This window comes from Macrobrachium rosenbergii, chromosome 4 (assembly GCF_040412425.1).
Source record: "Macrobrachium rosenbergii isolate ZJJX-2024 chromosome 4, ASM4041242v1, whole genome shotgun sequence".
Classification (NCBI taxonomy): Eukaryota; Metazoa; Arthropoda; class Malacostraca; order Decapoda; family Palaemonidae; genus Macrobrachium; species Macrobrachium rosenbergii.
This window is the reverse complement of record NC_089744.1, coordinates 2,333,254-2,346,281: the sequence shown is the minus strand read 5'-3', so window position 1 is coordinate 2,346,281 and position 13,028 is coordinate 2,333,254. Positions and strand designations below refer to the sequence as shown.

The 13,028-nt window shown below is 30.9% G+C and overlaps 3 protein-coding genes across 3 annotated transcripts in view; all 3 read left to right on the top strand.

Annotated features, from left to right (window-relative positions):
- The window catches only part of LOC136829584 (ctenidin-3-like), a 55,174-nt gene extending 49,506 nt beyond the window's left edge, over positions 1–5,668 (top strand). Inside the window, exon 3 of the mRNA XM_067088435.1 lies at positions 5,339–5,668. Coding sequence (XP_066944536.1) covers positions 5,339–5,651 — 313 coding nt within the window. The 3' untranslated portion in view covers positions 5,652–5,668. The remainder of the gene's footprint in view (positions 1–5,338) is intronic.
- A 2,665-nt stretch (positions 5,669–8,333) lies between these two features.
- On the top strand, positions 8,334–9,400 carry LOC136836423 (ctenidin-1-like). Its single transcript, XM_067100649.1, has 2 exons — positions 8,334–8,387; positions 8,928–9,400. The coding sequence occupies exons 1-2, from the start codon at positions 8,334–8,336 to the stop codon at positions 9,378–9,380; spliced, it is 507 nt and encodes a 168-aa protein (XP_066956750.1). The 3' UTR covers positions 9,381–9,400.
- Positions 9,401–11,754: 2,354 nt separating this feature from the next.
- On the top strand, positions 11,755–12,757 carry LOC136836416 (keratin-associated protein 19-1-like). Its single transcript, XM_067100636.1, has 2 exons — positions 11,755–11,766; positions 12,299–12,757. Exons 1-2 carry the CDS (start codon positions 11,755–11,757, stop codon positions 12,755–12,757), a joined length of 471 nt encoding a protein of 156 aa, XP_066956737.1.
- The last annotated feature ends 271 nt before the right edge of the window (positions 12,758–13,028 follow it).

The following is a 13,028-nucleotide window of genomic DNA, read 5'->3' as shown; positions in this document are numbered from 1 at the left end:
ACAGACTAAAGAACTTCACAATGAAAATGGCAACGGCTAAAGAGGGAAAAAGAAGGAAACAGAAGGAATGCTAACAACGGTACAAGATCATTTGAGGAACCAGATATGTCCAAAGAACAATAGATGGAAATAACATCTCACCCATATCAGGAAGTACAATATGAAAGACTGAAACCATAAACCAAGATAATGTCCGGCGCTTAACCAGTACAAAAGTGCCATGATTTGTAAGAATCCACTTTAGCCTGCGCAAGAAACACCATAATTGAAAAAATGGTATTAAACACCAACCTGATATAGTGATATCAGGCAAAGATCCTCTGGGACTATGATATCAGAACAGATAGGGTGATACGTGCCAACAGACCAGACGTGACGTTGATTGACAAAATCAAGAAGAGACTATTGGTGTCGCAATACCATCACTGATATCATAATAGATGATAAAGAAAGAGAAAAATTGATAAGAATCAAGACCTGAAAGTCAGAATAAGAAGGATATATGTCAGTGGAAATTATCCATAATCATAGGAACACTAGGCACGATCCCAAGATCCCTGAAAAGGAATCTGGAAAACTAGATGCAGAAGTAGCTCCAGGACTCATGCAGTGCAGAAAAGTGTGCTACTAGAAACATACATAATGAGAAAAATGATGGACTCTAAGGAGGCAGGATGCATTAACTCCATACTATAAAAACAAGTCGAATACATGATTTTGATATGTGAAAAAAAAAAGAAATAATAATAAAAATAATAAAATAATAATAATAATAATAATAAATAATAATAATAATAATAATAATTTAATATAATAATATCTCAGTAAAAACAGAATGTACTAAGACGTTGATAACAAATTCTTTGAATATATTGTTTAAAGAGCAAATGTAAGAACAAAGTATTTATGTTATACCGGAAAAGATTTATAGGTAGCCTTTTTGAAACTTATGATCTAGAAGCAATATACACATATATAATATATATATATATATATATATATATATATATATATATATATATATATATATATTTGTGTGTGTATATGTATGTATATGTATATATATATATATGTGTGTTTGTTTGTGTGTATATGTGTACTACTTACTTGATCAGTTTTCTTCGAGATAAATGAAATGTGAATAAAGCGGGTATCAATGCAATTATGGCACTTGTTTTTCATACACGATGACGTGGTTCTTTTCCCCAAGATCTTGAGTGCCTTCTGAAGGACATCTAGCCTTCAGTCAGTATATAAGGGGATCCCTGAGTCCGTCTTAACACAGTCGGCTCTCAATCATTGCACGATGATGTCCAAGGTAAGGTAAGAGAGAGAGAGAGAGAGAGAGAGAGAGAGAGAGAGAGAGAGAGAGAGAGAGAGAGAGAGAGGGAGAGAGAGAGAGAGATGGGGGACGGCTGGATAAACTTGATTAGCTTGATTTGGAAATATTTTTCTAATTGTCTGCCACTACAGCCATAATGTTTAACCATTTGCAGACGATGCAAAACTGTTTAAATAGTAACACATGAAAATTATATTAAATCTTACTGGTACCTTTTTAAAGCATATTAGGATTTCTGAGTATATATTACTAAGATCTGTAATACAATACCTTTCTGATTAATTTCTTTTGCTATTTTTTTATTGTTCTTCTTTCCTGTAGTACTAAATACATTTCCCTTTTAAAAGAGAAATCTAAAGAGAAAAACATGTACAAGATATATTTAAAACTATTCAGATCTTTCTTTAATTTCTAAGTAATGGTGTCAAGAGTATTCAACAAGAAATACTTTTAAAATTGATTTGAAAACCTTTTCTATAAAATCATAAGTCTAATTGTTTATATCTTACTATAGAGCCATTTACACACTTTTTTTTTTTTTTTGCAGACGATTATTGCCACCTTAGCCGTGGTCCTTTTCGGGGTAGTAGCAGCTGGTCCTGTTGCTGAACCCGAACCCAAAGCTGATCCTGGATTCATTAGAGGATTTGGTGGAGGAATTGGAGGTTTTGGTGGAGGATTTGGAGGATTTGGTGGAGGATTTGGAGGCCATGGATTCGGATATGGAGCCTACCGAGGAAAGAGGAGCCCAGTAGCTGAACCCCTGAACCTGAAGCTGAGCCTGGATTTATTCATCGTGGATTTGGTGGAGGATTTGGGATTTGGAGGATTTGGAGGATTTGGTGGAGGATTTGGTGGCCATGGATTCGGATATGGAGCCTACCGAGGAAAGAGGAGCCCAGTAGCTGAACCCGAAGCTGAGCCTGGATTTATTCACCGTGGATTTGGTGGAGGATTTGGAGGATTTGGTGGAGGATTTGGAGGATTTGGTGGATATGGTGGCCGATATTATGGCTAAGACAACATTGTGAACATCTGACAAACGTTATTATGAATCTAAATAAATAAAAATTTTCAAATATATATCACTTTATTACCCATACTAAACAAATGGATTCTGGTATTAATAAGAAAAAGTTTTGACACTTTTAATGAAACCAATAATGAAGCATTACTCAAGTTTTGCATTTAAAAGTAAATGAAAAATTACAAATTACATCATCTTCTGAAAGCTAACATCGAAATTATTATACATTCTTTTCTATATTATATTAAATTTTATTTAATTTATTTTACTTTTTTTATTAATTATGCATTACATTTGATTTTACTTTTATTCTCTATAAATTTTCCATTCATTTGATTTCTTATTCTATCATGTTTAACTTTATAACATGTATTATTACATCATTTGTATTGATTTTATTGATCTATTGAATTATTGGAGAAAAGAGCAGTGCTAAAGTGAGTTTAAAAACTAAATTGATTTTTCGATTTTCTTATGCTGAATGAATATGACGTCATTATGGAAAACCTGCCTTTTCGTACCTCTTTCATAAAGTCACGCTCAAAACCACACAAACAAAAATGTGTGAAAAAGTAATAACGCAACCTCAGCTATAAACATGGCTGCTTTTTACTCACTCTTACTTCCTTTGTCTTCTTCTTCTTCATCTTCTTAAAAAGCACAAAATAAAATGATTGGTTAAAAGTGAAAATCATTCTCCAAAAAATTTGAATATGGATTCTTGTGAGCGAAGAATCATATGCTTCAATAGTAACATCTAAAGCCGCAGCCTTTTTCTGAAGACCTAAATTAAAACACAAATCGAAATCAGTGGTATTAAGAACAATAAGAGAAATAATTCAATAAAAAAAATCATTTAGACACTTTGGTTAAAATCCGAAAAACTCACAATTCTCTGAAATTTTGACTTTTTCATACAGCAAGGCACATGGCAACTTTCCTCGACTCAAAATTATTCATTTTCAGTTAGTCCAAATAAATAACAGTAATTCATGAATCTCGCTGAAACACTTGCTGCACAAGAGCTTAAGAGATATTCATTTAACCGTTCTCTCTCTCTCTCTCTCTCTCTCTCTCTCTCTCTCTCTCTCTCTCTCTCTCTCTCTCTCTCTCTCTCTCTGACCGTCTTTAGGTGTGTTGATTATTTATCAATTTACGTGGAAACGTCAGAGGGATTGAATGAATAAAACTCGTGAGCTACTGATAAATGAAGATATGAATTCATCACAAAATAAAGCTTAAAATATTAGTTCTACTTTTTTACATCAGTATCTTTTTATTCTACTCTAAGTAAAAGTTAAAAAGAAATTGATTAAAGCTTTTCTGTTCTTTTTGTATCTTCTATTCAGTCTATTCAGGACCATATTTTTTCAGTAACTTTTGTGCTGTTTACAATATACTGTTTACGACAAAATTCATTCTTTGTAAAATTGTTTACCTGATGACCATAATGGAAACATTTTCATTTTTAAAAAAATACATATCAATTTGTGATTTAGATTTATTGGTTCCAGCAGACTTTGCTTTATTTTCTTATCAATTTTGTGACCATCATTGCTATCAGAGTTAACGAAGTGGATGTTTTGTCTATGTTTATAATATTGTCATTATTAATATTACTTTAGCAATATAGTGCAATGAACTCAATATGATGTCACTTTTCCTTTTCTTAAGCCACTGTGAACAAGGCAGTAAGATAACATAAACAGAAAATGGATAGTTGAAAATTATTTTCCATTTTCAATTCCTATTTTCTTATATATTTATTGAAAAAACAAAAATAAACTATGAAATGCTTGTAATTGATTTTTCCTAATATCATATAGGTGGAAAAAGCTACTGTAAAAGATAAGTGTTTATGTCAGTAATCGAAAAAAATTTTATTGCTTTAGTTAATATTAATTATCTCAAAAATTCTTCTAAATCAATAAATCAATACAAAAACATATATACATATATATATATATATATATATATATATATATATATATATATATATATATATATATATATATATATATATATATATATATATATATATATATATATATATATATATATATATATATATATATATATATATATATATATAATATATATATATATATATATATGTTATGACTAACAGTAAAGAAAAGTGAAAAAAGTTAGAATAAATGCCATACTGGCACTTGGTTTTCATTCAAGATGACGTGGTTCTTTTCCTCAAGATCTGGAGTGCCGTCTGAAGGACATTTGGCCTCCTTCAGTCAGTATATAAAAGGATCCATGAGTTCCTGTCAGCACAGTCGGCTCTCAAGCACTGCACCATGATGTCCAAGGTAAGAGAGAGAGAGAGAGAGAGAGAGAGAGAGAGAAAACTAGAGAGAGAGCTAAAAACTCCATTAGCTTAATTTGAAAACATATTTTATTGATTTTGTCAGCACAATTTAAATGTTTAATCATTTATGACCCCTTTTCTCATCTTCTCCTTTAAACATTAACGCATTTCTATAATTTTTGTCCATATGAGTAACTTTTTAAAATATATCTAGATCTCTGAGCATAGAATACAAACTGTGCAGAAAATCTTTCTGGTTTAATTCTTTCACTTTTTTTTATTTCTATCACTCTTCTTTCTAAAGTCCTAAATGCATTTTTTTAAATGAAATTCCCCAAAGAGAAAAACGTGGACGAGATATATTTAAAACTATCCAGACCTTTCTTTTATGAGCAGTGGTGTCAAGAAATTGGAGATAAAATTTTTTAAATGTCTTTAAAACATTTTCCAAAAAGATCATATGACTACTTTTTAAAACCTTACTAAACAGGCATTTTAAACGTTTTTTTTTTTTTTTTTGGCAGACGATTATTGCCACCTTAGCCGTGGTCCTTTTCGGGGTAGTAGCAGCTGGTCCTGTTGCTGAACCCGAACCCAAAGCTGATCCTGGATTCATTAGAGGATTTGGTGGAGGACTTGGAGGTTTAGGTGGAGGATTTGGAGGCCATGGATTCGGATATGGACCCTACCGAGGAAAGAGGAGTCCAGTAGCTGAACCTGAACCTGAACCTGAAGCTGAGCCTGGATTTATTCATCGTGGATTTGGCGGAGGATTTGGAGGATTTGGTGGAGGATTTGGTGGCCATGGATTCGGATATGGAGCCTACCGAGGAAAGAGGAGCCCAGTAGCTGAACCCGAGGCTGAACCTGGATTTATTAGCCGTGGATTTGGTGGAGGAATTGGAGGATTTGGTGGAGGATTTGGAGGATTTGGTGGATATGGTGGCCGATATTATGGTTAAGACAAAATTGTGAAGATCCGACAAACTGTTTTTATGAATCTAAATAAATAAAAAATTTCTTGAAATATATATCACTTTTTACCCATACTAAACAAATGTATTTTGGATAATAATAAGAAAATGTTTGAAACTTTTAAAGATATAAATAATGAAGCATTACTCAAATTCTGCATCTAAATTTAAATACAAAAATTATAAATTACATCATCTTCTGAAAGCATAACATCAAATTATTGCATTCTTTTCTATAAATAAAATTAATCTATTTTATAATTTATTTAATTTACTTGTTTTTTTAAAATTGTTTATTACTACACTTTATATTTTTTTATTTATTTTGGAGAAAATTTTTCATTCATTTCATCTAAATTTCATCATTGTTTAATTCATAACATGTATTATGGAAAACAGTATTTTCATTTATTTTATTGATCTACTGAATCACTGGAAAAAAGAATTTATAAAAAAAAAGTAAGTTTCTGCTACAAACTAAACTGATTTTTCACTTTTCTTTTGACCGAATGAATATGGTGTCAAAAAAGCATTATGGAAAACTGCCTCTTGTACCTCTTGTGGCTTTTAAATACATTCTCTTTTTAAAACCACATAAAATCAAAAACGACATCTGAAAATTTTTCTGAATAACACAAAGCTAAATTAAAACTATAAATTAATGGCTGCTTTTGTTACTTTGCTCTTCCTTAATTAAAATCTTGCCTCACAATTCACTCCATTTTGGTTTCAAAAAGTACAAATTATTGCCTTTGGTTAATAAAAAAATAGTAATTCTAAACTTTTCTTTGAAAAGTTTGGAAAATCATTCTTGCCAAAAAATATTTGAATATGGATTTTATGAGTGAAGAATCATATGCTTTTAATGACGAAATCTAAAGCTCCAGTTTTTTTCTTTCTTTCTTTTTTTTTTTGAAGATATAGATTAAAAGGACAACTCGAAATCTACTGAAAGATATTAAGAACAATAGAAAATAAATTCAATTGAAAAAGCATCTTAGATACTCAATCTTAATTAAAACATAATATAATAATGAACTCACATTTTCTTTTCTGAAATTTTTCTTTTTCACACAGCATTACCAGGACATGGCAACTGCATTCCTCGACTCAAAATTATTCTTCTTTCAGTTAGACTACAAAAAAAATGTTTTTAAATAACAGTAATTTTCCATGAATCTTTTCTGAAACACCTTGTTGCAAAAGAGCTTAAGAGATATTCATTTAACCCAGTGGTCCCTGTCTCTCAACTCTCTCTCTCTCATCTCTCTCTCTCTCTCTAACAATCTGAAATCTGTGTGTATAAAAAAGTGTAACAAAGAAAGAGTGTGTTGACTTTGCATCAAACACATAGATGAGTTAAAATATTGTATCAATTTACGATATAAACGTCAAGAGGGATTGAATCAGGACAAAATATATGAGCTACTGATAAATGAAGAAAATTCAATTCATAACAAAATAAACACTTAAAAAATTAGTAATCTACTTTTCATCAGTATCTTTTATTCTACTCATAAGTAAAACTTAAAAAAAAATACACAAAGCACTAAAGAGCAAACAGACTTTTAACACGTTCTTTTGTATGCTTCAATTCGAGAGCAGTCTATTCGTGAAAATCATAGTTTTTTTTCAGTAACTTTTGACCCAGCTATGCAGAAACGGGGAGACAGAACAGATATTGGCACAACAAACCATTCATTCTTTGTAAGACTTGTTTACCTGAATGACCATAATGGAAAAGGCACAAGATTAGGAACCAGATAAAAACAAATGGAAATATTTTTATCATATCAGTTTGAAAGACCATTTGAATGTTCATTGAACCAGTTCCAAAAGACTTTTGATTTATTTCTTTTAGAAACATTTGTGACCATCACTGCTATAATAAATAACGAACATGAACCTGATGTCTATGATTTATCAGGCAAATCTGTCATTTTCATGGTATCAGAACAGATTTAGTAACATAGACAGACGACGTTGAATGATAAAATCAAGAAGAATTATTTTCACTTTTTTTACTGATATCATAATTAGATGATAAAACAAAGAGAAAAAATTGATAAATAAACAAAAGTCAATAAGACATTTTGCCAGTGGAAATTATTTTAATCATATTTTCAATTCCTATTTTCTGGATAAACTAGATATTTACTGAAAAACAAAAGAAAATGAAAATGCTCGTAAGGATTATTTTTTTACTGTCGATTTCTGCTGTGATACTTCCAAAGAAATAAAATAATAATAAAAATATAATAATAATTTATAATAATATAATAATAACAATAATATACTAATAATATATTATAAAAACAGAATGCATTATTGATATATATTCTAATTATCTGTAAAACAAAGTATTTATGTTAGTAACCAAAAAGATATATATACATATATATATATATATATATATATATATATATATATATATATATATATATATATATATATATATATATATATATATATATATATATATGCAAACAATACTAACTGTGTACAGTTATGAAAAGTAAAAATCAGTTTTCTTCGAGATAAATGAAATGTGGATAAATGCCACAATGCTGGCACTTGGTTTTCATACACGATGACGTGGTTCTTTTCCCCAAGATCTTGAGTGCCGTCTGAAGGACATTTGGCCTCCTCAGTCAGTATATAAGGGGATCCATGAGTTCCGTCTTAGCACAGTCGGCTCTCAATCACTGCACCATGATGTCCAAGGTAAGAGAGAGAGAGAGAGAGAGAGAGAGAGAGAGAGAGAGAGAGAGAGAGAGAAAGAGAGAGATTAGCTGGATAAACTTTGAAAATATTTTTCTATTTGATCTTCAGTACAATTTGAATGTTTAATCATTTATGACCCCTTTTCAAAACTGTTTAAATATTAACACATTTCTATTATTTTTTGTCTTATGAGTAACTTTTAAAAGTATATCTAGATCTCTAAGCATATAATACATAATTCTGTAATAGAAAATCTTTCTGGTTTAATTCTTCCACTTTTTTTTTTGCATTGTTCTTCTTTCCTTCCTAAAGTCCTAAATGCATTTTTTTAAAATAGAAATCTAAAGAAAAAAACATGGACAAGATATATTTAAAACTATTCAGATCTTTCTTTAATTTCTGAGCAAGTGTCAAGAGTATTCAACAATAAAATATTTTTAAAATTGATTTAAAACCTTTTCTAAAAAATCATATGACTAATTTTTATATCCTTACTAAACAGGCATTTTTACACAATTTTTTTTTTTTTGTTTTTTGCAGACGATTATTGCCACCTTAGCCGTGGTCCTTTTCGGGGTAGTAGCAGCTGGTCCTGTTGCTGAACCCGAACCCAAAGCTGATCCTGGATTCATTAGAGGATTTGGTGGAGGATTTTTAGGTGGAGGATTTGGAGGATTTGGTGGAGGATTTGGAGGCCATGGATTCGGATATGGAGCCTACCGAGGAAAGAGGAGCCCAGTAGCTGAACCCGAGCCTGAACCTGAAGCTGAGCCTGGATTTATTCATCGTGGATTTGGTGGAGGATTTGGAGGATTTGGTGGAGGATTTGGTGGCCACGGATTCGGATATGGAGCCTACCGAGGAAAGAGGAGCCCAGTAGCTGAACCCGAAGCTGAGCCTGGATTTATTGGCCGTGGATTTGGTGGAGGATTTGGAGGATTTGGTGGAGGATTTGGAGGATTTGGTGGATATGGTGGCCGATATTATGGCTAAGACAACATTGTGAAGATCTGACAAACGTTTTTATGAATCTAAATAAATAAAAATTTTTGAAATATATATCACTTTATTACCCATACTAAACAAATGGATTCTGGTATTAATAAGAAAAAGTTTGACACTTTTAATGAAATAAATAATGAAGCATTGCACAAGTTTTGCATTTAAAAGTAAATGAAAAATTTAAATTACATCATCTTCTGAAAGCTAACATTGAAATTATTATAAATTTTAGATTATATTAAATTTTATTTAATTTATTTGCTTTTTGATATTAGTGTATTACATTTGATTATACTACATTCTTATAAATTTTCCATTCATTTGATTTCTTATTCTATCATGTTTACTTTATAACATGTATTTGTTACATCATTTGTATTTATTTTATTGATCTATTGAATTACTGGAGAAAAGAGCAGTGCTGAAAGTGAGTTTAAAACTAATTTGATTTTTCGCTTTTCTTATGCTGAATGAATATGACGTCATTATGGAAAACCTGCCTTTTCGTACCTCTTTCATAAAGTCACGCTCAAACCACACAAAACAAAAATGTGTGAAAAAGTAATAACACAACCTCAGCTATAAACATGGCTGCTTTTGTCACTTTTCACTTCCTTATCTCTTGTCTACTTATTCTTCCATCATGGTACTTCTTCTTCTTTTAAATACTTGATTGGTTAAATTTTGACTATCCAAAATCATTCTCCAAAAAATACGGATTCTTGTGAGCGAAGAATCATATGCTTCAATAGTAACATCTAAAGCCGCAGTTTTTTTTCTTCTTTCTTTTTTTTTGAGACCTAAATTAAAAGACAATCGAAATCAGTGGTATTAAGAACAATAAGAGAAATAATTCAATAAAAAAAATCATTAGGCCACTTGGGTTAAAATCCGGAAAACTCACAATTCTCTGAAATTTTGACTTTTTCATAGAGCAAGGCACATGGCAAAATTCCTCGACCCAAAATTATTCATTTTTCAGTTAGTCCAAATAAATAACAGTAATTCATGAATCTCGCTGAAACACTTGCTGCACAAGAGCTTAAGAGACATTCATTTAACCGTTTCTCTCTCTCTCTCTCTCTCTCTCTCTCTCTCTCTCTCTCTCTCTCTCTCTGACTCTCTCTCTTAGTGTGTTTAGTGTGTGTTGATTACTTTATCAATTTACGTGGAAACGTCAGAGGGATTGAATGAATAAAATTCGTGAGCTACTGATAAATGAAGATATGAATTCATCACAAAATGAAAGCTAAAAATTAGTTCTACTTTTCATCAGTATCTTTTATTCTACTCTAAGTAAAAGTTAAGAAGAAATTGATTTAAAGCTTTTTCTGTTCTTTTTGTATCTTCTATTCAGTCTATGAGGGACCATATTTATTTCAGTAACTTTAGTGCTGTTTACAATGATACTGTTTACGACAAAATTCATTCTTTGTAAAATTGTTTACCTGATGACCATAATGGAAAAGGGTTTTCATTTTTAACGGAAACCACATTCATTAATTTGTGATTTATTATTTATTGGTTCCAGCAGACTTTGCTTTATTTTTTTATCAATTTTGTGACCATCATTGCTATCAGAGTTAACGAAGTGGACGTTTTGTCTATAATATTGTCATTGTTAATATTACTTTAGCAATATAGTGCAATGAACTCAATAAGATGTCACTTTTCCGTCTTCTTAAGCCACTGTGAACAGGGCAAGTAAGATAACATAAACAGAAAATGGATAGTTGAAAATTATTTTCCATTTTTCAATTCCTATTTTCTTATATACAATATTCGACTGAAAAAACAAAATAAACTATGCCAATGCTTGTAATTGACTTTTTCCTAATATCATATAGGTGGAAAAAGCTACAGTAAAAGATAAGTGTTTATGTCAGTAATCGGAAAAAAACCTTTTTATTGCTTGTGTTAATATTAATTATCTCAAAAATTCTTCTCAATAAATCAATATCAGATAATATATATATATATATATATATATATATATATATATATATATATATATATATATATATATATATATATATATATATATATATATATATATATATATATATATATATATATATATATATATATATATATATATATATATATAATATATATATATATATATACATATATATATATATATATATATATATAATACTGTATATATACTAATGCATTTCCAGTCATGAAAAGTGAAAAACAGTTAGAATAAATGCCATACTGGCACTTGGCTTTCATTCAAGATGACGTGGTTCTTTTCCTCAAGATCTGGAGTGCCGTCTGAAGGACATTTGGCCTCCTTCAGTCAGTATATAAGGGGATCAATGAGTTCCTGTCAGCACAGTCGGCTCTCAAGCACTGCACGATGATGTCCAAGGCAAGAGAGAGAGAGAGAGAGAGAGAGAGAGAGAGAGAGAGAGAGAGAGAGAGAGAGAGAGCTAATAGCTTAATTTGACAATATATTCTTATTTCTTGATTTTGAGCACAATTTAAATGTTTAATCATTTATGGGCCCTCTCTCTTCTTTCCTTTAAATATTAACGCATTTCTATAATTATTGTCCATATGAGTAACTTTTTAAAAATATATCTAGATCTCTAAGCATAGAATACATAATTCTGTAAAGATAGAAAATCTTTCTGGTTTAATTCTTCCACTTTTTTTTTATTTGCATCACACTTCTTTCTATAGTCCTAAATGCATTTTTTTAAATGAAAAATAAAGAGAAAAACGTGGGACGAGATATATTTAAAACTATCCAGACCTTTCTTTTATGAGCAACAGTGTCAAGAGTGCTTCGAGATAAAATATACTTTTAAAATGTCTTAAAAACTTTTGTAAAAGATCATATGACTGATTTTTAAAACCTTACTAAACAGGCATTTTAAACGTTTTTTTTTTTTTGGCAGACGATTATTGCCACCTTAGCCGTGGTCCTTTTCGGGGTAGTAGCAGCTGGTCCTGTTGCTGAACCCGAACCCAAAGCTGATCCTGGATTCATTAGAGGATTTGGTGGAGGACTTGGAGGTTTAGGTGGAGGATTTGGAGGATTTGGTGGAGGATTTGGAGGCCATGGATTCGGATATGGAGCCTACCGAGGAAAGAGGAGCCCAGTAGCTGAACCCGAACCTGAACCTGAAGCTGAGCCTGGATTTATTCATCGTGGATTTGGTGGAGGATTTGGAGGATTTGGTGGAGGATTTGGTGGCCATGGATTCGGATATGGAGCCTACCGAGGAAAGAGGAGCCCAGTAGCTGAACCCGAAGCTGAGCCTGGATTTATTAGCCGTGGATTTGGTGGAGGATTTGGAGGATTTGGTGGAGGATTTGGAGGATTTGGTGGATATGGTGGCCGATATTATGGTTAAGACAACATTGTGAAGATCCGACAAACTTTTTTATGAATTTAAATAAATAAAAATTTTCTAAATATATATCACTTTATTACCCATACTAAACAAATGTATTTTGGATATTAATAAGAAAATGTTTGAAACTTATAATGATATGAATAATGAAGCATTACTGCAAGTTCTGCATCTAAAATTAAATACAAAATTATAAATTACATCATCTTCTGAAAGCATACATCGAAGTTCCTTGCTTTTTCTAAATTTATTTAATTTCTTGCTCTAAATT

What these genes read in the sequence shown, in the direction of transcription:
- LOC136836423 (XM_067100649.1), top strand. Translation starts at nt 8,334, where the DNA reads ATGAGTTCCGTCTTAGCACAGTCGGCTCTCAATCACTGCACCATGATG. An exon ending in ACTGCACCATGATGTCCAAG is followed by an intron (nt 8,388 to 8,927) that starts GTAAGAGAGAGA and finishes TGTTTTTTGCAG; the next exon opens with ACGATTATTGCCACCTTAGC.